The 25860-nt window shown below is 41.3% G+C and overlaps 1 protein-coding gene across 1 annotated transcript; it reads right to left on the bottom strand.

The window, feature by feature from the left end:
- Positions 1–4261: 4261 nt before the first annotated feature.
- On the bottom strand, positions 4262–8212 carry LOC147631710 (uncharacterized). The gene is made up of 3 exons (XM_086808221.1): positions 7124–8212; positions 6895–6987; positions 4262–6246 (listed from the first exon to the last, which is right to left on the bottom strand). Exons 1-3 carry the CDS (start codon positions 7727–7729, stop codon positions 4510–4512), a joined length of 2436 nt encoding a protein of 811 aa, XP_086664347.1. The 5' UTR covers positions 7730–8212; the 3' UTR covers positions 4262–4509.
- Positions 8213–25860: the final 17648 nt, after the last annotated feature.

Raw genomic sequence — 25860 nt, 5'->3', positions numbered from 1 at the left:
TGTTCTGATTATCTGTTCGATTCTAAAGTATTTGGCTTGCATGATCTTCTCCGCGTTTATGGAGAAGTGAATGGCCATAAGATTCACATTCTTGTAGACCCTGGCAGCTCACACAACTTTGTTAACTACAAACTTGTGCAGAAATTGAGTCTTGATACGACACCCAGCGATCATACCTATGAGGTACGCCTACTTGCGGGAAGGCAAGTATGGGATCAAAAGGTGGAGATGCTTCCAATCCAGATTCAGGACTACAAAGATACTCTAGAATGCTATGTTATGTACCTAGAAAATGTAGACTTGTTATTAGGGATTGAGTGGTTTAAGACTCTTCAAGTCCAGATAGATTAGTCTAGTTATATTTTTTCTTTTCAGCATAGGGACACCAAGTATAGTATTTTAGGTGATTGTATTCATCCCTCTCAGGGACCTCTTATATACAATTGATTTTGAAAATATAATGGATTCTTCTTTGTATACCGCTTTCCATTGTGTATTGATTCCACTTTCTTCCTTTCTCATTCCTTCCTTGGATGTAAATGAATTAAGTGTGTTTGAAAGCAAAGAATTACAGAAGATACTTGATTTATTTCAGGACGTATTTCCTAAGGAACTGCCATCGGGTTTACCACCTGAACGGGCCGTAGATCATCGTATTGAATTGATCCCTGGTGCTCATCTTGTCAGCATTTCACCTTACAGGATGAGCCAAGCTGAGGAAGATGAGTTGGCTAAACAACTTGAAGATTATTTGAGGATGGCCAGATCTGTCCAAGTAAATCACCTTGGGGTGCATCTGTGTTGCTTAGGAGAAAGAAGGACAATACCTGAAGAATGTGTATAGATTACAAGAGATTGAACAAGCTGACCATTAAGAACCGTTATCCTCTCCCTAGATCAGATGACCTGATTGACCGGTTATTAGCAGGAGCGAAATATTTCACGAAGATCGATTTACGTAGTACTGGCTATCACTAGATACGTATTCATGAAAGGCATGTTGAAAGAACCGCCTTTCGGACTAGGTATGGCCATTACGAGTTTCTCGTATTACCTTTTGGGTTAACTAATGCTCAGCCACTTTCCAGCAAATGATGAACGATCTTTTTCGTGAACATTTGGAAAAATTTGTGGTGGTATTCCTGGATGATATTTTGATATATAGTCGTACTCTTGAGGATCATGTCAGACACCTCACGATTGTCTTATCTATTTTAAGACAGAATCGACTATATGCTAAGTTAAGTAAATGTGAGTTCTTTATGACCAACATCATTAAGATCACTAGAGATGGATTGAGCATTGACTATGATCGAGTTCAGAAGGTTTTGGACTGGCCTATACCGCAAACAGTGAAACAACTTCGTTCTTTTCTCGGTTTTGTTGTTTTTCTTCGGAAATCTGTGCGGGAGTACTCTCAGCTCACACTACCGATGACCGACTTTTTGAAAGGTCGTGGACGTAAGTCAAATCAGCCTATCACTTGGAATAACGATTTGGATATGGCCTTCAGACTTTTGAAAGATAAAGTCAAGGAAGCACCTATCTTAGCATTACCTGATCCTAGTCGGCCTTATGTTCTTGAAACTGATGCCAGTGACTATGCTATCGGGGCTGCTCTATTTCAAGATGATAGACCGGTTGCTTTTGAAAGTAAAAAGCTAGACGACACTCAATCTCGTTGGCCAACCCTTGAGAAGGAGCTTTATGCTATGATTCATGCTCTCAAGGTTCGGAGACATTATTTATATGGCTCCAAGTTTGTGGTATTGACTGATCATCAGTCAATCAAGTATGTGTGTGATGCGGATGATTTGAGAGAAAGGAAAGCTCGTTGGGCTAAGTTAATGCAAGATTTTGATTTTGAGATCCGTTATCGGAAAGGGTCCACGAATAGTGTTGCAAATGCGCTTAGTCGAATTAGAGAGGTGAATTCTTTGTCATTCACCGAGATTTCTACTGACTTATTTTAGTCATTGAGAGGGCTTTGCAGGACTGATAGTTATTTTGGTCCATTTTGGCAGAAGATCAAGGACGGGAGCTCATTGATTGACCAAGACTCAATGACTGAGCAGTTTACCATTCAGGCTGCAGGAGGCCAGTGGATGATTCGGAATGGTGTACTATTCCGTAATGACAAAATTTGTGTACCACAGATCCCGGACATTAGGTCTAAGATTCTTAAGGAGTGTCACGACGCCCCTTCTGCTGGACACCCTGGAGTACACAAGACACTATCGTTGGTGAAACACACTTTTTATTGGCCAAAGATGAAAGGGTATGTAGAAGATTATGTTCTCAAGTGTCAAATTTGTCAGGCAAACAAAGCTGAACGCTTTAGACAGGCTGGGTTGTTGCATCCTTTGCAAATCCCAGGTAATAAATGGAAAAGTATTTCCATGGATTTTATTACCGGATTGCCACCAAGAACACATCAAGGCCACGATTCTATTTGGGTTGTGGTAGATCGCTTGACAAAAATGGCTAGATTTTTACCGACCCAGAAGACTATTACAGCTACGCAATTAGCATGGCAGTTTATCGAGCAATTGTTTAGACTGTACGGGTTACCAGAGGACATAGTCAGTGATAGGGACTCTGAGTTTATGAGTGATTTTTGGAAACTTGTTTTTGAGAAGTTGGAAACAACTTTGAATTTGAGTTCCTCTGATCATGATGGCCAGACTGAAAGAGTGAATCAAATTTTGGAGGATATGCTTCGAGCATATGTATCCAAAAGACAGAGTTCATGGGAGGATTATCTTCCTATGTTAGAATTTGCATATAAGAGTACTAAGCATACGAGTATAGGTTTTAGTCCTTTCATGCTTATGTATGGTTTTCAACCTAGATCACCTGTTACAGTAGGATTCTCAGGCAGTACGTAATTTTTTGCAAGATGCAGAAAATGTTACAAGTTGCGAAGGAATCTATTAGAAGTGCTCAAGACCGAGACAGATTTTATTCTAATAGACATCGTTCACCCAGAGAGTTTTCTGAAGGAACGATAGTGTATTTGCGAGTTCCGAAAGATTCCGATTCTTTACGGACAGGTCGATCTCCGAAATTATCCCCTAGATACTGTGGACCATTTCGTATTACACGAAGGATTGGTAGCTGCATATGAATTGGATTTGCCTTCAAATGTGAAAGTTCATCCTGTATTTCATGTCAGTAGACTTAAGGAAGTACTAGGTGGAACAGATCAGTTAGTTACTCCTCAAGTAATTATAGATGTCGAGGACATGACATTTGTTCCGCACGAACTTGAAAAGATTCTTGGGTTTCGTGAAAGAAGATTATAAACTTGCACTGCTTTTCTTTTATAATCACCTTTAAAAGAAACACTATATTATTAAACTAATCAAACACTACATATGTTGCAAATGGAAAATGGAAGAACTGAATTCAAGCACTGATTCACAGGTAGTACTGAGGTCAACCCTCTCTATATAGCCATAGTTGTTTCCATACGTTACACAACGCCATATCATACGGAACACCGTACGTAACAATACCATGCAGACTCATACAAATTTTTCAAAAAAAAAGGAGTTTTTTTTTCCTTTTTTGTGGGTAATGGTCTTGTTTTTGCTTGTCTTATGGCTGTTTGAGCTTCCTCTGTACTATGATGCTTCCCTCCTTTTTAAAATACTCCATATCTCGAAATTGGAAATACCTAAGTTTGTGAGTATTATTTTTAAAACACCATATTTTATCGTATGATAAGATTTTTAAAAAAAATATCATACCGTATTTTCCCATACAGTATTGTACCTGACAACCTAATATGGCCCAGCCCATTAAGTCTAATTATGAACAACTTGCATCGACCATGCAAAGGCAGCCCTTGTAGCACAGCAAAACAATCACAAGCAACTTGGCCTTTATTACCCAATGCACACTCGTGTTGCCATAAAGCACCTCCAAGCCAGCAGTCATGGAAGGTTAAAGGTCACTTTGGATATAAAATGCCGCCACCTTAAAAATAAAATTTTGATATGCCACAGTAGAATGCTAAGCATAAAACATATCAAACAAGCAAACCATGCTGGACCTGCCATACCTTAAGAAGACAAACTGAGCCACCACAATAAAATGTTCACAATGTTAGCTCTGTAACATATCAAACAAGCAAACCATGCTGGACCTGCCATACTAATTATTTCAAACCACTAGTAGCCCAAATGAATCACCTGCAGGCTACATTGCCTGAGTTTTAGGTAATCAAAATTTTGAGGCTCTTTGAGAAACAATGCAGATGCATAAAGTGAAGCTTACGTATTCAAGATTTTGAGGCTCTTGGAGAAACAATGCCGATTCATAAAGTGAATGTTTACCAGGCAAAAGTGCTCAGTAATAGCAGGGATGAACACCTCTATCTGGTGGTATCTCCTGCAAACTCAGCTGTACAAAAAACAAAAGAATCAAAGCTCCAATGCGTGCCAGACTGCTTTGAACTAAAGGCATTAACTTCTCTTCAGGCAGATCAGAAGGCAGATGTTTGGGTTAAAAACCCTTGCCACCTTTAAGTCGAGCCTGCTGACCCTCTAACTTAGCTTCTAAAAGCTTAGCTTGCAGACTGTTATCCCTTAAACCTCTTGATATCTCACTCAAAACTCTACTCCCCAGGTCTGGAGAGGACCAGTAATGGTTCCACTGCCGAGTTGGACTGGACATCATGTTTGAATGCTGATGCATAGGGCCAAGCACTGAATTTGCATGAAAATTAGTACTTTCAGAGATTTGATGCCGCCAGTCGGAATTACCCCCAGATTTTGCACTCTCTTCATAGAGAGGATCAGAACTTCCACCTGCTCTGGTCATGCTTTCAGGCTGGCCTTGGACATTCCTTCCCATCACTTTTGGACTGAAAGAGATAAGGCCTTGTGAGTTTACATGGTTCCTTTGCCATGACTTCTTGCTTTCCTCTCTTCCTTCTTTCAAAATTCGTTGCTGCTCTCGACTCCTCTCCCTCATTTCACCTCCTTCAATGCTGCGTTCTATCCATTGGGAGTCCTGTAAGTAATCCCAATTCCCATCCCTCTCTGCCCCGACTTCCCCTCTTCCTTCTAAGTCAATTTGGCTGTTCCTTAGTCGTTCAATTCCTTGAAATCTTCCGGCTAGCTGTTGCTGTGATTTGTCCCCAGATGAAACTCTTTGATCTATGGACCTCCTTCCCTTGTAATCAACTTCATGCTGTTGGAAAGAATGATGTCCCCATTGACTGCTTCCAGGTCTCACAAAAGATTCATTGTTCAGTTCAATTGAGTGCAGATCATCATCATCATCTGAACCATCCCCATCTGGACTCTCCCTCAAAGCACTTTGCTTCACTAGATTGTCACGAACTGAATCTACAGAATTTCTACCTGGAACTAGAACTCCGTGTTCCTGTGGATGAAAAGAGTCAGTCAAGTTCCGACAAATAATTGCATCTAGTGAGCGTCTGCGTAGATCCTGCCTTGCGTCACCTGATGCAAAATTTGCCTCATCCTTAGAATCACCTGCTCTTTTGGCTTTGAGAAAAGCCTCCAGCTCACTTCTTAGCTTATCAAGTGCTGTATTCTTTTCTTCCAATTCTAACTTTGCCTCCATCAGCTTCATCTGGACCCTTTCCTCTCTCCAAATCTCAGCCATCTGAAGCATCTTCCGTTCTTCTTCCACTTCTTCCCTTACTTTTACAGACTCACGTTTTAACTCCTCTACTTTGGCTTTGTCCTCGCCTATCTCTCTAGCAAGTTCATCACACACATCTTCCATTAGTTCTCGAGCTTTTCTTTCCCTCTCAAGGTCTTGCAAAGCTTTGCCCAATCTTCTCTTAACATCCCGAAGATCTTTTGCTACCCTCTTGTGAAGCACTTCAAGCTTCTGTTTAGACTTTCTTTCACCTTCGAGTTCCTGTGCAATGGACTGAACAGCTACCCTGACACTTTCCTCCTGTTGTTGCCGCCACAAATCCCTCTCTTCAACTATTCTTTTGGTTATGTTCTCTACTTCCTTGCAATGGGCCTTTTCATTCAGGAAGAGCTCTTGCAACTGAGAGCGGGCTTGATCAAGCTCAGCTTGCAGTGCACCCACTAAAGACATGCTAGATGCATGCTGCTCCTCTAAAGTCCACACGTGATTAAGCACCTTCAAAAGTTCACTCGTAGTTGCTGGTCCACATCCCAGGTTACTTGAAATAGCCTTGATGCCAAGCACCGAATTTATTGGAGTAGCAGTGGCTCTGCCAGCAGCCTCGATCTGCACATGCAATGAACAGTTCCTAGAGTCAGGAAGAAGAGTAAAAATAATGTGACACAATAGCAGATAACACTAAAAGATTTCAACCAAGACTCCACTAAAAAACCTGTGCAGCAGATGAAGATATGCAAAAAAAAAAAAACACCTACTTGATTTCATACATCTCATGAATCCAGTCACACACTTCCAACATGATAAGTAATGCCATGTCCATATCACAGTTATACCTGTATGCTTGGTTTCTATGGCTTGAAGGACAAAACCCAAAGATAACTAAGGCTAGCATAAATGTCTAACTGATTCTCTGACCTCTTGCTTGAAGCACTCACCTCCAGAGCCTTGTTGTTGTAAGAACCCCAAGTTCATGAGTGATTGATTCTTAACCATTCCCCCTCAGTTTGTCCTGGGGTGCGATTAGCCACCACAAGAGCTGGTGCAGCTATTTGAATTCAAAGTTCAAACTATGTCTCTAGGGGCAGTGCACGTAGACATTAAGTGCATATGACTAACACCTTCCCAATCACTTATCTGCACTAGCATGAAGTCCAATGGGTTGGGCCTCTAGGCAATGCAGGGAGGTGATTTCAGAGTCTTAACACAGATTTTTCCAGCAATGCATGAGAAATAGCTGTAATGCAGTTGTGATACCTCTGCTGTGGGAGCATTTGTGGTTCGCACAATTTGCGGTACTCTGTGTCGCTCCAGGTGTCTGGCATTAGTTTGTCGCTTTCCCTGTTCAAACTGCAAAACAGATGGGGAAACTACAGTGGGAACAAGATAGACGAAGGGCAAACAATGACCTATTACATGATACCCCAACCATGCAGCCAGGGACTCCTAGATCTAGAATCCAGTCGTAAGCATACTAAGGCCATACCTTGGTCTGCAATGATGCCCTTCTATGCGATCCCTTGCTGACACGGCTGGATGCAGGTGAAAGGAACTGCCCATGCAGCATTGATCGCTTGTTGGCGGGACTAGCATTGTTATTGTTGTGTTGGAACTCTTGCTGCTGCTGTTGCTGCTTACTCTCTCGGGACCTGTTAGGTCCACCTCTGGAGAAAGGCAGCTCCTGGAGCTCCCACAGAGAGGCAGCCAGTTTGCGGGCAGAGACAGCGAGCCGTTGGCCTGCATGCTGATGATGGTGGTGGTGCTGTTGCTGCTTTTCAATGGCAACAGGTATGGGACTGTCATACACCTTCCAGCTTGGCACAGGGGTGCTGGGGCCTCCTCTCCGGCCAACAAGAAAGGCACGCTTCAGGCGAAAGACCGAAGAGGAGCGCATGGAAACGCTCCCCATAGGAGAGCTAGCTACAGACGGGGCTCTCGCTGTCTTTCTCCTCAAACGTTTTAGGGTTTTAGTGTTGCTGCCTGGTGCCATGGCCATGGCCATGGCGAGGGCAGGGGCATCATTATTTTCACTTTCTTCGTCTTCGTCTTCCATTTCATCTTCTTGCATGCGTTCTTTTTCCTTATGACGCATGATGGAAAGACCAATGTTTCGACCGATCTTATAGCTACGGTGTTGTCCCGTCTGCAGCAGGCCTGATAGACAGAGTGGCGGTGGCGCATTTCACAGCTTCCTCTGTGCTAGTGCTACAACAAAGCATTGTCGGCCATTTCCCGGATCTCCAACACAGAAAAATGCTCACCAGGCGGCTAGCACTGCACTTTCTCCCGACTGGAAGCCTGCTGGAAAAGCAGCCACCATCGCTCCCGTTTTCAAAGGTGGGAAACAGCGAAAGTTCACGCATATGCGGGCGCAACCTCGCAGAGAACCAAATGCAATGTCGCGCACGTGCGCTCCATCCGCCATAGCCACGCCTCGGCAAGCTTTTTGCTTTGGGGGTAACGAAAAAAAATGCAAGAGATCGCGTTTTGTACCAACCCCAAGAACACCGCACAGAAGATACCTTTCACATTTTTGGCCCTGACATTTACTAGAAACCATGTGACCGGCTATGGCATACTGCTTGGCTCATGCACCTATATATATACTTTTCGAGTTTTAAATTCATAAAAACAGTTTTAGGCAAACCAATATTACAAGAATTATAATGTTAGCACCTTTACACACAACCCCCGGCCTGCACCCTTAGAGGCAGGGTTTTGGAAAAGATAGGTGGCACTTAGCCCTCAACTTGTTCAAATTCGTGCAAAGCTTGCTCAAATTTGTGGGAGGAGAAGATGCATCCTCTTCAGAATTTTCAAGTTTTAGTTATATTTTTCCAAATTTACAGAGAAATGCCTTCTCAAAATGCTCAATTTCCTCTTCAAATTACAATGAGAAGGTTTTCAATCCAGCTCAATTTCCTCTTCAAATTACAATGAGAAGGTTTTCAATCCAGCTCAATAAAATGTATTTCCTGAACACTGTTTAGAGGTGCATCCCATGCTGATTTATAGTCAGCAAAAGTTTTGTTAGCTAGTCTAGCATGCTCAATGCAACTGTTTGTAAGTGAGTATTTATAGGCAAGACTGGCATGGGCTCACATGAAACAAATGAATTGTTTTTTAATATCTTTTAAATGAGATTTTCTTACTTCTTCTAATCACAACAGCAACTTTTTGGTTAGAAGGATTCTTTTTTGTCCCACAAGCTCTCATGTGGGACACCGTTACACTTAGCAAGAGCAAAAAAAAAAATTACAAGTCAAGCAAATCGGTGTGGGTTGTAGCTCTTGCATATTCAGAAAATTATGAGAATGTATATTAATTATGCTAAGGTTAGCACTCCAAGCTCATGTTGCCTCCTCCTTACCCTTGTCTCTTGTGCCGCCGCTTCCTGTACCACTCACCCAATGTACTGAGGCCCTCAAATCCTCCATTGCCCAACATGTTACTCACTCCCTATCACATCAACTAGGCTAGCCAACATCTCCTTCCTCAACTCCCCCTCCCCCTACACTCCTAGTGACCTTGAGAGAGAGAGTGTGTGTGTGTGCTTACATCACTCACCCTCCCCCTAGCTATAAGAGAGATAGAGGAGATGGCCTTCCTTGTGGTGAAGTGTTACTTGTTATTACGATAGATTATAGGGGGTACTCTTAGAGAGAGAGAGAGAGAGAGAGAGAGAGAGAGAGAGAGAGAGAGAATGAATTGTGCTCCCTAGGTTTGCCTTTTCAAGGATAACTATGAGATCACGTGCTTTGTTGAGAAATAGAGAGACCCCCGGCATGTGAGACACGTGCACAATCAGCTGATCCTTCAAACCTTACATTTTAACTTGAGACCTTATCTTTTGTTGTGTGCACTATTTTATGCACCTCTCAAAACTATTAGGCCCAACATATTGACATGTTTTTTTAGTTGTGGGACATTTTTAAAGGTAAAAATGACACACTCAAACCTATAATTTTCTTGGGATTTAAGTGATTTTAACATGCAAGCATACCATAAAAATTTATCAATGCTAGCCTATCACAAGAGGTGACCCATAGCAAATGAGGTGTGAAGCCTCCTTCCCCACAACCCATCGCTCATCTAATGGGCAAGGAATATGTTTGTGAAGACCCTAAGATTCTTCTTAACATCTTGTGTAGGTACGCCTAAATTGCTAGTTCTAGCTCCCCCACTATAGCCATAAGGCACTAAATTTCTCGTTCTAGGTCCATAAGGCACTATCCAACCTAATTATTCCTCCCAAGTGTCTTTGCTACAGATGGCTCATTGATGGTTATCAAGGTTATTGAATAATGGCTAAGGGGCATGGATGAGATCGTTGCCATTTCTTGTTTCGTGGTAAGTGTCCAAGGCTTCAAATCATGTGTATATGAATTTTTCATTGTCTTAAGAAGAATAATATTTGTTGCATCTCGATATGAAGAGACATCAAAGTTGTATGTTTCATATAAAGTCTCACCACTGTAACAAAATACATCTAACAAAGTTGTATGTTTCCTATATAGTGTCACCACTTGAACAAAAGACACATAACAAAAGCTCTCTAGCATATGACCCTTTTTTGTTTCTTAGTGTGTTAGGTCTGCATCTAAACTATGTGAATGACCAAAGCCTAACCATCCCTATAGGCTATGATCATCAGTATCTTGTACCCAGGTATATCTCAATAATATAAAAAAAATCCTAACCTTCTTGATGATGACAAAGACATTTTTTATAGACTCCAAGAGTAGATATGTGTGCCCACACACATTATCTTTTTTTGTCAATATTATTGCAAATAATTTCTTACCTTTCATTTGGCAAATTTTTAAAGCATGCTTTCTTTGTCATGGTAGATCTCATGCATTATATGGTATGTAAGCCAATGAAGGGATGCTGCTCATCTCCACACACCCACCCCCCCCCCTTGTCCCCACAAAAAAAAAACTCCAATGAGAACACCTTCAGCCCACTACAAAAAGCAAAATCACATTTTTAGATGTAATTCTTGTATTGTGGCTTAAAATGTTCACTTTTTGGCGGTGTGCTAGTTCCCCCCATCCCTATCTCTCTACTGATTTCTTCAATAACAAGAAAACTTTGGAATCTAGATATTAATTCGCAAGGTGTTTTCGAGGAGATTAATATACAAATGTGAAAATTAGATTGAATTTTGATGTTCAGCGATGCCCATCTCTTGCTTTTTGAAGGGTGTTGATCTCGTGTTTTTTAAAGGGTGTCACACTCTTGAGGGTTTTACCCTAAAATCCCAAATTGTATTATTGAAGCAAAATAGGGAAGAAAGAGAATTTTGCCATATGAAGAAAGTTGTGAGACTGCATAATGAATGTGGGCTATTGCCCTCCATTTATTACTAAGGCTCAATGTTAGTGCTCCATGGCCCCTTATCACCTCTTCCTCGACCTCTTGTATCCTCCCGCCTCCTCCTCTACCACTTGTATGCTAAGTGCCCCTCTTCTCCATTTCCCAACATGATACTCTCCCTCCCCTCCATCCCGTTGGCTAGGCTAGCCTCCGCTCTCCCATGCTTTTCCAACGATGTTTGAGAGAGAGAGAGAGAGAGAGAGAGAGAGAGAGAGAGAGAGAGTAGAGTAGAGTAGAGTAGTTTATTATCGTCCACGGCGGAAGGCCAAATTATGACCCATGGGACCTTTCCAGTTATACAATGAGTCTCCTCCCCCATGGTAGGAAAGGGTAGCTACGGTGAAAGAACGATCTATGCAGCGTGGTTCTCCCGAAAGCGTAACATGCGGGTGATGCGAGCCCCTAACTTCAATATAGGAGTAGTGGTCAGAAACTGGTGAAGTGGCCCCTGTAAAGGGATATCAAAGTCAGCCCGTATGTGTGCATATGCTGGGCATGTCATAATCATGTGCTCCTCTGATTCTACACTCTGTAGTCCACACAGCTTGCATAACCTCGTCTCTCGTGCCTGTCCACTCCATGCACCTGTCTCAATCAATAAAGTGTGTGATCGAGTTCGAAGTCATGCAATACTCCGTCTAAATACCACTGAGAGCAGGTTGGCTATGTATGGTTGCGTGTGTGCCTCTGCCTGCATGTAGGATTCCCAACATGAAGGATAGATATGCATACTGTAATAAGCAAGAGAGAGAGAGAGAGAGAGAGAGAGAGAGAGAGAGAGAGAGAGAGAATGGACTATGTGTCTCGATTTTTCCTGTTCGAGGATAACTGTGAGAGGTCACGTGTTTGAGAAAGAGAGAGAAAGCCCCAGCATGCGAGACACATACACAAAACACTCAATTTGTTTATTTTCTTTCATTACCTTTTTAACTTGATACCTTATCTTTTATTGTACACTATAAATTGGGTTGAACTTCTTCCTAACATCTTGTTTAGGTACTACTAGATTTCTAGTTCTAGCTTCCCCTCTTTATTAATATGGGCCATAAGGCATTGTAACCTAATTATTCCTAAGTGTCCATCCCCAAATTTCTTTACACACTAAATACTAGAGATGTCCCATTGATGGTTGGTAGGATTGTCCAATAATGGCTAGGTGGTGCCATTTCTTGTTTTGTGGTAATTGTCCAAAGCTTCAAATCATGTGTACATGAATTTGTCATTGTCTTAGAAACAAGAATAATATTTGTTACATCAAACAGCCTCTTTTTCTCCCTATGAAGAAACATCAAAGTTGTATGTTTTGTATAGAGTGTCACCACTTAAACACAACACAACTAACAAAGTTGTATGTTTCCTACACAATGTCACCACTCGAATAAAGAGACACATAACAAAGGTTGTCTGGCCTATGACCCTTTTTTGTTTCATAGAGTGTGAGTTTTACATATGGACTATGTGAATGACCAAAGCCTAACCATCCCTAAGGTCATCAATTTATGGTCTTGTAGGTATATCTATAAAAAAATCCTAACCTTCTTGACAAAGACATTTTTTATAAACTCCAAGTATAAATTTGTGTGCCCACATATATTTTATTTTCTTTTCAATTATTGCAAATTGAACATGTGAAGGGCTCCCATTTCTTTCATTTGGCAGTATTTTCAAAGCATGCTTTCTTTTGTCATGTTAGATCTCATGCAATATAAAGTACGTAAGCCAATGAGGGGATGTTCACCAAACCCAACACCCATCCTCCAAAAAACAAGGAAGAAAACTCCAATGGAAGAATACCTTCAACCTAGAATAAAAAGCATTAGCACATTTTTAGTTTATACATCATGACATAACAGGATTCGTTAAAAATATGTTTGCCTTTTTTTGCAGTGTGTTGCGCCATCCCTTTGTCTCTACTACTGACACTTTCAATAATAAGAATTAAAAATTTTTGAATTTAGAAATTAGTTCATAAGGTGTTTCCAAGGAGATGTAAAAAGTGAAAATTGGATTTTGATGTTCATCCGTGCATTTCTTGCTTTTTTGAGGGTGTCTATCTCTCATCTTTCAAGGGTGTCTATCTCTTATCTTTCAAGGGTGTCACACTCTTCCCAAACTACAATCAATGGTGTTATGAAGAGAAAATATGGAGGAAGGAGAATGTTGCAAGTTGCCTTTAGAGCATGAACTTCATTTATTTCTTATCTTTTAAAGTAAACCATGTAAGCATGTGTTGTATACCTCAATACTTAAGTGATACTCTTTTGTGGTGTGTTTCCATATTCTCTACACTATCTTAATTTAATTTTTGTCTAGATTATGTACCTATAACTCTGTGCTATCATGATAATGCATGTCCTTCAGCTTATTGTGCTTAATAATGCTTTTTCTTTTCTCTCTATTTTCACACCCATATATTTACACATGGACTCAACCTATAGAACTAGTAATGACCTTTCTATGCTTACTAATGCCTTTTCTTTTCTCCCTATTTTCACATCCATATATTTACACATGGACTCAACTTGTAGAACTGGTTTTTTAAATGAAGTGATTCTATGGAAAAACAAATTTGACACATACCTTGGGCCCACAGTTTATTGTGTTTTGATTTCAATCATCTTTTTTAGAGTTCACATCATGCAACGACTCCCAAATTTATTGTGATGGAATTAGGTGAACATTTCTATTACAAATTTATTATGATGGTATTAGGTCAACTTCTATAGGTATTGTATTATCATCCATGAGTTCTTAGATGTCATACATCAATAATTATAGTGTATTTAAAAATTTTGAATGTGTGAAATTCAAGAATCGAACATGTTTATCTCATGTGCACATTTATCGATCCAAGTGCGCAACAAGCATGTGTACATGCATACAAGTTAGTTTAGGTTTATTGGAAGGGGTTTACTTGCTTATCTTCATATTAAGTGAAACTTAATAGCATAATATTAATGAGAGACCATAAGTGCCTATATGCATGTACACACATATATGCATGAGAGACCATAAGTGCATGTATGCATGTACACATATGTGTATGAGCACACACATGCACATATTTTTTTATTAAAAATGTTACAATAAAAAAAAACTGCCTAGGAGGCACAGCAAACACACTCTATGAAAAAACATTGGACATCTTCAAGAACTTCAATAAAGTCAAGATGACTTATTTCCATGACCTACTTGAAAGTGGTTAGAACCTTAGGCAGCAATAAAGTCATGGAAATAAGTCAAGATGATTTATTTCCATGACCTACTTGAAGGTGGTTAGAACCTTAGGTACCAACAACACGCAATGGAGCTCAAGGCTAATCTTAGTAGAACCTAGGTAGTAAGACAAACAAAAAACACTGAAGAGGTGGAGTGGGGGGATTGGGTGCATGATAAAGCTTTCCAAGTGCTAAAGATCAAAGAAAGCAAGGAGCCAAAGTAGTGCCACCAAGGATGACTCACTAAATTTGGATTGACAAGCCCAAGGGCATGCCACCACCAAATTAGGGAATGCATTATATAGTTATCAATCCTTATAGTAATATGAAATAATATGCTAACAAGGATCACCCCACTAGTACTAGTTGTAATGACAATTGAGTTAGAATTGAGGTTTTTTTAATTGACTCTATATAAGAGACATTGTATAAGTTATGGCACCAACATTTGACAAGGATGAGTCATTAATAGCATATGAATTGCTTTTGGTTAACCATTGCATTTTTTAAAGTGTGATAGGAATATTGGATAAACAAGTTTGTATGACCAAGCCAATAGCGTTGACTCCATGTTGAGTATCTAGAAATTTGTTATGTGCTTGTTCCTCTTACTAATGTAATAAATTTTTCAAAGCCTTATTGTAATGTTTACTATATCAATGGTGCTGCACTTCCAAGTGATTAAATATTATTAGCTCTTTATTTTCCTTTCGTAATGAGACTTGTAGTCTTAGCCATTTTAAGTTACTTTATATTTTATTAACTTCTTGCTTGTCTCCAAGGTGTATCATGGGAAAGAGGGTGGGCAAGAGGGTGGGCAAGAGGGCCTCAAGGGTATAAGAAAATTAAGTTTGTGAATAATAAAATTGAAGAATACAATAGGATATAACTGGAGAACAATAAAATTAGAGAATAAAATAAGATATAATTGAGTTATGATCTAAGGACACAAGTGAAGGGTCCCTATCTTATATCAACTTATGTACAAGTTGAAATCTCTACATTGGGCTTTTATATGCTTAAACATACATTAAAATCTTATCTCCTTCTTTTCCTCTTGTTTTTGTGCTCTCCATTTTGGCATTTCTTGAAACTTTGTAGGGTTTCCATGGAATTAGGAAGCTCTCTAACTCTCATTATAACTCATGGTCATGATATTTGTGAGAGACTTGCTATTGTATCTTCGGATTGAAGCATTATGGCATGTGTGGGAAGCAGAGAAAAAAAATATTGAAAAGAGAAAAATAAAAAAAGTGCTCCGGAACCCCTAGTGCAATTTTTAAATTTATTTTTGGTTATGGCTGAGATAAGCTATTTAAGCCCTTAATCACTCATTAACTAAATGTACATTTGGGTATTTATGTTAGTGTGCTAGTTCAAACAATAATGATAAGCAAGGTTGTGATTTTTTTTGTTTTTTTTGGCTAAATATAATATAGATGGTAAGTCAAGGAAACCATGGCTAAGGAACTAGCCTAAGACATAGGAATAAAAAGGAAAGTATTTTTAAATAAAATGCAAATAGGAAAATGTAGGTTAGATATTGTAGATATGCTTTGCATGATCCACCCAAGCCATGGATGTGCTTCCCATCATTTGCATGATCACAACCCCATCTCTAAAACCGTGGATATGATTTGAAAGCACTTTAAGCTGTGGATATTATTTGATTATTAGATTATTAGATTTGAAAGTTATGCGCATTGATTGATGGCCATTTAATGATCTATGATTGATTGCCAAACTTGATGACCCTCTGTTTCCAAATTCTGAACACCACCCAGTGTAAGCAAGTAAAGAGGCAAGAAGCATTAGAGCATGACAAAAACAAAGCACAAGGGGTTTTGCTGGCGAAACCCTTGTACAAATTTTTGGACATTATTTTTGAGATACTTTGATTTTTTAGTTTAATGTTCACCTTAAATCAAGCCTTTGCATTCCTCATTTGTTTTATGTTTTTGCATTCCCTCTCTCTCGCTAGAGCTCTCAATATTTTATAATTAAAAAAATCTAAATTTAAAATGTTAAATTTTTTATAAAGAGGATTTCGTTAGCGAAACCCCCAATGTGAATTTATTTCAACTTTGGAAGTGAATTACTTTAGAAGAAAAAATCATCATTGTGTTTATATTTTTATGAGTTCTCATTGGCTGGTATTTATCCCCAAAAAAGACACTAAAAGCTACGCAAAAATTTTGGTGTTTTTTTCTTAGAAAAATAGTTGCAAAAATCTCAAAGGTATATAGTCGATTGTTGATATTTGAATAGGATAATTGATGCCTCATAAATTTGTTATTAGATCTTGATATTGTTAGGTCACTTAACTAATAGATCATGCATGAATTCAGAGAAAAATATTATCATGTGAAGAAGACAAGAATAACATTGATAAATGTAAGATGACCATTGATTTTATAATCTCTACGATTGCATTGATTTCAAAAAATCTTTTTTGGTGTAATGTAGTCCATAACTGTTGTTGCTTCACACATACATAATGCTTGAACATATTGTCCCCAACTTGTGCTTTTTTGCAACAATGGAGACTACTCATTTAGTAACAACAAATGGGGTGACATATGTGAGGATAGCTCATCTTAGTAAGTCATTCATGTTGAAGGCATATTCACTCTATTTGGTTGAATCGATTGTATACAGCAGTAGCCTCCAATGATTCTTATTATAGGAGTCGTGGTTTTTGCTACCCCAAAGTTAAAAATTTTCCTTTTATCTTATGTAAGGGTTGACATCGGCATGTAAGTGAACAAGGAAATCAATTTATGGGAGTTGTAGGGTTAGTGTGCATACTTATCTGTTTTGGCCATGGCATGGATTTCGATGTTTTCAGAAGTAGGGCTAGAGACATAATCCATTTCCTGACTTTGGCAGCTTCAACCCATCCAAGGTTGTTAGCTCAAAGGTTCAAGTACCAAATTTCTTTGAGATGATGTATGGTCTCTCCCATCAAATTTTAGCTTCCCCCAGGTGTGGATCCATCCTTGAGTTCAACAAGAGGATGAGAGCACTAGATCTTCCTCTTCAAAAATTATGAACTTTGTGTTTATATCTACCCATAATGTCCATCTTTTTTGCACTATATATGTTGTCCACTAACTCTCTAGACTACCTTTTTCTTTTGATTTGAAGAGTTAGAATCCTTTTCCTTCTCTTCTTTGTGATAGTGGAGCCACCATTGAACTTGGCATCTGCATCTCCTTATTCCATTGCAACTTTGTAATTCTGCATCTACATCTCCTTATCCCATTGTAACTTTGCATCTACATCTCCTTATTATCCCAAAGTAATGAGCTAAACTTCTCAAATGTGAGAGGAGGCTTAAAACCAACATTCAAAGATGTAACAAAACTATCATATTTAAGCATTTTAGGTGGCAATACCCTTAGAAACAAGACTGCAAGTGAGATCCGGGGAGAGCACACTCATATCGATTGTTGCAGCTATAGAGATCTTTGATTATCCTGAGAAACACCTCCACCTATTAATCCCATTTTGGATTAACAAAGATGCTTCTCTCATTGAGGACACTAATAAGTGTTATGTAACGGCACTATACATGTTGTACATTATAAGATACTGGGCCAGCCAAGGCTTTAGTTAGTAAGTTTTGGGCGCCCAAGTCTGAATAAGGGCCAGTTGTATATAAGGCAATTTCTCATAATGGAAAGACACAATCCCCCTTTTGTGCTATGAGAGCTCTTGTCTTATCTCTCTTGGGAGGTGCAGTAGGCCATAACATTTTTGGCACTGCTGCTGGGGAAACCACCATTGTTTCTTCCATCTTCCTAGAGCTCCAGCTCCCACTATGCAAGTTTCATTGTTGCCTTTGCATTATGGAAGTGCATTATGAAGTACTGTGTGGATAAGGTTTGTGTGGAAGTGAAGGAGAAGTGAAGGAACTAGATTAGTTGTGAAATTTTGTGTGTGTTGAAGTGTGTGTGAGTACTTGGTAATGCTTCAAGGTAAGCAACACTTGGGTTTTCTTAGGATTTTGTTGTTCTTATTAGGAATTTTGATATCATGAGTTAGTAGTTGGGATACTCTTTTTTTTTTCGTTCTTTCAAAAAATCACAAAAATAAGGAGCCATTAGTTGTGTTTGTTACTTGCATTATATTCCTTTTGCTAGGCACAACCATTCTAGATTCATTGGGCAGGGAAATCAAACTTTAAACCACTCAAAAAATCATTCTGTTAGCTCGACTAACAAATGCGTGAAAGTGCAGGAAAGCATTTCATTGGGCAGGGAAATCAAACTTTAAACCACTCAAAAAATCATTCTGTTAGCTCGACTAACAAATGCGTGAAAGTGCAGGAAAGCATTTCACGGCATGAGATGTAATTGCATTTCACGGCATGAGATGTAATTGCATTTCATGGCATGAGATCTATCTACCTTAGCGCTGGAAATCTCAGGATTATCTTACTAAAGATAGCACATCCTATCCTAGCACGATTGACACAAGGAAACTGAAAATATCTTATCTCGTGAAATGGGTGCAGCTCACAACGTGAAATGCATTCGCATCTCGCGACGTGAGATAGAATGCCAGTTCATGATGTGAGATAGGTCAAGTTCACGGATTGAAGGATTGTCAGATTAGGGGCAAGAGTGAGTTATAAGTGCACAATAGTAATCTCACCGACTCATATTAATGCAATTCTAGTTTGAAATTACAAGACGTGAAATACAAGTTGTTCACGACGTGAAGTACATCTCATGACATGAGACCCAATTCAAAGCATGAAACCCATTTCACGATGTGAAGGATTGTCAGATTAGGGGCAAGAGTGAGTCATAATTGCATAGTAGTAATCTCCTCAACTCATATTAATGCAATTCTAGCCAAGGCGTGAAACACAAGCTGTTCACAACGTGAAGTACATCTCACGACGTGAGACCCAGCTCATGGCGTGAAACCCATTTCACGATGTGAAGGATTGTCAGATTAGGAGCAAGAGTCAGTCAAAAGTGCACAATAGTAATCTCCTCGACTCATATTAATGCAATTTTAGCCTGAAATTACAAGGCATGAAACACAAGTTATTCACGACGTGAGACCCAGTTCACGGCGTGAAACCCATTTCACAATGTGAAACGTTAGTCTGGTATTAGCTCGATCGACTACTCTGGATACTTTCTGTAAGTTGGCTATTGAGTATGAAGATAACATGCTTGAGTTGCCGCAACTAGAAGATGCCAAGGAAGCTTCGATGGTAGCAACATCACGAGTTTCTAGTCATCAAGACACATGACCTAGAAACAGGCAAGTTGGCAACATGACAGTTGAAGAACTCAATACTACCATCTTGGAGAAGCTAAAAACCAAGGATGGGAGGTAAGCATCAAGGAATGCCCATCTCTACCCCTAGAGAGAGTTAATTTTGTGCTCAATTTATAGACAAAATCATATGAGCACTGAATGTTCTCACCTAAGACCAGGATAGTTGCTCTATTGTGCTCATTGCCAAAGACTAGGGAACCATGATACTGCCATGTGTAGGTACGGAGGATCCAACCCTTAGCACAATTCAAGGAATGCCCATCTCTACCCCTAGAGAGAGTTAATTTTGTGCTCAATTTATAAGACAAAATCATATGAGCACAGAATGTCCTCACCTAAGACGAGGATAGTTGCTCTATTGTGCTCATTGTCAAAGACTAAGGAACCATGATACTGCCATGTGTAGGTACCGCGATGAGGATCCAACCCTTAGCACAATTTCCAACACCCAGTGTTAGTAGCTTTACCAGCACCACCAATGCAACCCAGTGTGGCTGTGCAGGGGAGTCGAATGCATCCTATTGCCTGAGAGGAATGTTTAGGGTGTAGGATATGATGCCATTACTGCCACTTGCTCTACCACCATAGCCACCATAGGCCAAGATCAACTAGGTGTTGATTGAAGAACCCTTGGAAGATGAGGAAGATATGCGCGAAGTAGAAGTGAATAATGACTACTGTGAGGAACCAACTGAGATCACACCAGAGTATTATGTCCTACAAAATAGCACGCTAGTACTAGTGTTTCAGACCACAGTACAGTGGAAAGGAAAAGATATAAATTTGACTATGAGAAGGTGACCCATATAGTGTTTCCATTGTAATGGACCTCATTGAGTAGTGGAGTATCCTTTGAAAAATGTAGCTAATGCTGGTCAACCTCAGCCGATAGTGGCACATACCCACACCATGCCAACTCTTTCATGTGTCAATTATGGTGTTGATCATCTGATCAAGGATTGCCCTTATTGTGCCAATGGTAACGCTTCTACATCTAACTATGCCACCATTAAGACTATAAGTGTGCAGCCCAAAAATATCACGCCAGTAAATATCCTGATGCATGCACAAGCCATATAGGTGGACAAAGGGAGAAACTGTTAACCCATGGCGGACATTGCGACATACTATATTTTACGTCATTAATTTAAATATTCTGAGTCATGGGCCGGGCTTGTCGGCACCATATGTTAAGGATGAAGGGATTGGGTGATCGCCGATGAGAGGCGCACCTTGGATATCAGTAGGATAAGGGTTAGGGTCGGCCGGCCATGTATGGGCGCCCAAGTGTGAACGGCCAAGTCACCTATATGAGTCAAATGTAACCCTAAAATCCTCATTCTCATGTGTTGTGAATAGAAGAGTGCTCTTGCCTTATCTCCTTGGTTTCCTTCTCCTGCGTGTGTGTGTGTGTGTGTGAGAGAGAGAGAGAGAGAGAGAGCGATCGAGCGCACTGTGTAGCGGCACGGCGAGACGGCGGAGAGGCGGTAGAGCGGCGACGGCGGCTCCTCCTTCACGGCTGCGACGCGGGAATCCTTCAAGGCAGCAGTTAAGCGGTGAGTGACACACCCTTAGCATTCTGTTTGAGCTTCCTTCCCTGGTTGTATGCTTGTAGCCATTCGTGGCTCGCATACGGTGTCTGGCAAGTCCCCAGCTACGACCTGTGCGGCAAAAGCGCACATTTTTGGCGCCGCTGCCGGGGAGTTGCCCTGCACCAAGCTCCAGTTTGCAGCTCGGCTGCTGCTGCGTGAAGTTTAATTTACACTACTGTAGGAAAGGCGTCTGTGTTGCTGTTGTGGTGTTTCTGTGGTTTTCAATCTCTGTTTCTGCAAGTTTTCTTCTGCATTCCTGTTTCTTTTGTTATATTTTCGCTCCGCGTGTGGGCGTACGTTCTGTTATCTGGTTTCTGCGTGTGAGAGGGATTTCTGAATCCCCAGATCTGTGCTGTGTGTGCGAACTGCACCGCGGCCAAGGCTGAACCCTGAGGAAACCCTAGGAAACTTATCTCACAAAAAAAAAACAGAAAATAAAAAACAAAAAAATTTTAAAAAATAAAAAAGAAAAAAAATTTATTTTCAAAGAAAGAACCAAACATGTGGAGAGGAAAGATTTTCTAATTGGAGAAAAAAATTTTGAAAAGAAAGAACCCCAATTGACCCACGACCACGACCACGACCCCGGCCCCGGCCTCGGTCTCGGTCTTTTGATATATATATATAGGAGAGTGAGCCTCCATAGCTTTCTCTCAAGTGAGAGCTTATGGGAAGTCGTGCCCTATATGTAGCCCACTCCCCAAGGAGCAAAGTGAGCATGTGGGATAAAGCCCTCACCCTTTCCTCCACAAACAAATAAGCTTTTGCCCTTTCCCCCCAAAGGAAACGGACTATTTTGAGGATTACAGGAGCTCTAGATAGGCGAACACGGTGCTGTAAAGCACACTAGGACCCTTTAAACGATACGCTCGTTTCGAGCTATCACACGCCCTAGTCCAAGTTCGACCGTAAGTAAGGGGGTCAAAAACGGGTTAAAAACAACACAAAAACAAGTAAAAACGGGGTGCGAAACACCTAAGAAACCACTTGTGTGGGTTTCAAGGGTAGTTACCAACGCACGTAGGGTACCCACGTCACATGTATCTACGTTCTGGTCGGGTGCTAGAGCCTGAACCACTAGAAAGCGTTTCAGTCTACGCAGGCTCACACCATCCCTCCACGTTGGCATCTTGGCCTTCGGCTGGAACCCAAGGGAGTGCAACCCAAGATCCACGAATAGTGGATAGTGACTCATCCTCCGACTCAGAAGCCATGGAAGGGCACCCTACCAAGAACCCTGAGGAGACAAGCCAAAACATGCCAGTGTGGGCCCCACAGCCCGGATCTAGCATGTTTAGTCGTTTAATAGAGACCTTTAGTAGAGCTACATGCTCTGAGCATGCGACAAGCGAAGTAAATGAGGAAGGAGGGGTAGTAGATTCGCCATTCACATCTTATGTGGACCCTACCCTCCCAAAGAGTGTCCATGTGGATATTCTACCCACTTCGTTCAATGAGGGCCCTACTGAGCTACCACATTCCGATGCTCCTCCTAAAGTAGAGGTTCCTAGGAGCCAATCCATAAGAAGTGACATTGCGTCCACTTCAAGAGAACCGTTTGGCACACCAAGTCTGGATGGGATATTTCTCAATGAAAATTGGGAATATGATCTACACACAGAGACTCTAACGGACCTATACACGGGTTACACATATCATGTAGGTTGGTTAGAAGTCCTACGATCTACATCTAGCGCCACTAATCTAGAGGAGCAACAACACATGATATGTGAGGTGATTCATAGAATTATCCAAATTGAGAGGCAAAATAGGGGAGTGAACTTAGTTTCCACTGGCCCTATGAGATTTTTGGATACGGGCAAGGCAAAACAACCAACCCTATCACAATTGGAGACTCCCTCGGTGAGTCCCATAGACCCTTCATATGTTGTTTCGCCTGGAGTCTCAATGCAGGTTGAGCCCACGAGCAGTAACTTTAGCTTTCCAACCTTGGCTCAACTTTCCATTAGGGAATCTGCAATGCCTACCCCAATGATGAGCATAGCTGAAAGTGCACCTGTTGCCGCTGTAGTTAGTACGACACCGCTACCTAGTGGAACAGTACCTACAACAGTGCGTGCCAGTGCCTATCGGCCTTATGTACCTATTGTTACTCATGCTCATGTAGCTCCTACGCCTCCTAGTATGCCAATGGCGTATGCTCCAAGACCGCCTTATCATAACCATTATCCAAGGGGAGCTAGGCCTAGTCACATATCATATCCTACGTCATTTGCCAACCTACTCAGACCAACGCCAACTCCTATCAGCCAGGCTATCCCAGAAGTGCCTCCACCAACTATGCATGCTCACCTAGGTGATCTCGCAGCGTTTGCTCAGACGATCGGACGATCTATTGCGGAAAACATGCGGGGTATGCCTGAGAGAGAACCTAGAAGCAAGGCAGTACAAGTGGCTAAGCTCACTCAAAACTTCAGTGGTAACGAGGATGTTAGGAAGCACATTGAAGTCTTTGAGCACGTGTGTGATTCCTTGGAAGAACACAATGAGCTGCATAAGTGTAAAGCCTTAGGCTTAACCTTGAGTGGGAAGGCCGGAGATTGGTATCGAACCTTAAGGGTTGAAGAGCGCACTCACTACCCCACTCTCAAGAGATTGTTCTTGAAAGAATACATACGTGAGGGTGTGCTTTGGGGAGTAGCATCTCAACTCCAAAAAGCTGAACGCGAGGAAGGGGAGTCAGTGAGAGACTTTATAAGTCGATTGAAGCATCTAAATTCTCGCTGCACTCCCGATGAACGCTTCAATAACAACCAACTCCTCGATAGATTCATCCGAGGATTGCGCCACGAGGACATTTACAATGGCCTAGTCATTAGAGGTCTTACAACGTGGGAAGCAGTCACTGCCAATGCAATCCAGTTAGAAGACAACTTGATGATTGCAGGTAAAAAGGTGTCTTCAAAAACAAAATCCGTTAGTTCGCAAGTATCTGGGCACGAGCCAATGACGGTAAAACCTATTGCCAAGGAGCCCAAGATATCTGAAATGTCTGTGACCGACCTTACTAAGGCTCTCCAAGAATACTTTAGGGGTAATCGAGCTCCTCAGAATAGCCATATGTACCCAAGGAGAGAGCAACAATGGTGTTCGGTGTGCTTAGGACCACATAGCACGAGTGAATGTCCCACATTCAGAGTCAAATTCAATGGGAATTGCAATGCATGTGGTAAGTATGGCCATCAATCTAAAGATTGCCTAACACTTAAGCGAATGTTGGCAAACCAGGCACCACTAGCTTGGTCAAACACACCTCAAGTACCCGCGCTAATGCCTGCACAACCTATCGAGCAACCGTCACAGCACATAGTTCCAAGGAATCCGAATGTAGTCCAGTCTGTGCCGTTACCACCGCCAGTGCTAGGACCACAACCTCCACATCCAAGGATTACCCCAATAAACCAGATGGGTTGTGAGTCACATAGTGCATGTGGGGATTATGAAGAGGAGATAGACCCTACTGCTCCATACGGGATTGATACGTTGGAAATGATTCCCCAGTACTACATGGAGGATCATTTCGGGCAAGTTAAGCCTGTATATCAAGCGGCTGCTCTCGCCACAAGAGGGCAAAACCTTAATACCTTGGCGAGGAGACCACCTCTTCAATGCTATGAGTGTGGTGGACCGCATCGTGTAGCGGAGTGCCCTAATAGGCTACAGAAGATCGCTACTCAAATGCAACCAAATCAAGGGAGCACATCAGGAATGCCGGTACTTACATGTAATCGTTGTGGCATAGATCATTTGATCGCTCAATGTCCACATAATCCTAATGCACCCAAGATTACGCCATTGAATTTGGTTGAGGTCACCAACCAAGCACGAGGAACCACACCCATTGTACCCGCGAATGTAGTTACACGGTCAATGCTTCAAAATCAAAACTACATTCTTGAAGAGAGGGATACTGCATCAATCGCTCAGGCAAAGAAAAAGAAAACACGACGAAAGAGATCGCTTAATGCCACGAGCTCCAAGCCCAGTTCAAAGACTAACATAGGGACGGGAGACGACCCCGTGTATATGAATGATCCTGAAGATGATTCCGATTCAATAGAAACCATGGGGACCAAAGCCACTACCTTAAGGGAGGAACCCACTCGGGAGCTCAATGACAGAGAATCAAGCGAGTACATAAATAAAGGGAAACAGAAGGAAACTTCCTCGGCCCCACAACCAAGTCAGTTAATGCCCTCTCGTCCACCTAAACTGACTGAGACTTCCCAAGACAAGCCACGTGGGCCAAAAACCCTCAAGAAAAAGATTGGTACTTACCCAAATCCAGTTGAGGAGATTGAACAAGTGCAACACTTAAGGGGTTTGGTGGAAGAAACACAAAGAGAACTGGAGCCAAACCCGAGAAAAATCAAAATTCCAGACACAGTGTTTCCTACGCAAGTTCAACCTCACAGGAACCATAAACCGTTAGCGATACCTAGTATCATTCGGGAAGAAAGTGAGGATAGGACATCAGGAAGTGGGCAAACACCCTTTTTGCTTGAACGAATGTTTAGTGAGGGAATGCCTGACCCCATCGAGGAGGAAGTGATTCCATCTTCACCAGTCCCTAGTCAAGGGGCGATGTCTCGAAAAGTACCGCTGAATGTGTCCAAGCTAATGGATTTCATGTCCTCCGAGATCAGAACCACGATCATATCCAAATTATACGGAGATCCTGAGCTATTCTTAGCTCTTCGGGCATTTCTCAA

Source organism: Cibotium barometz, chromosome 14 (genome assembly GCF_041138505.1).
Source record: "Cibotium barometz isolate CiBa-2024 chromosome 14, ASM4113850v1, whole genome shotgun sequence".
NCBI classification, from domain to species: domain Eukaryota; kingdom Viridiplantae; phylum Streptophyta; class Polypodiopsida; order Cyatheales; family Cibotiaceae; genus Cibotium; species Cibotium barometz.
Note: the sequence above shows the minus strand (reverse complement) of the source record. Positions and strands in the feature narration are given on the sequence as shown.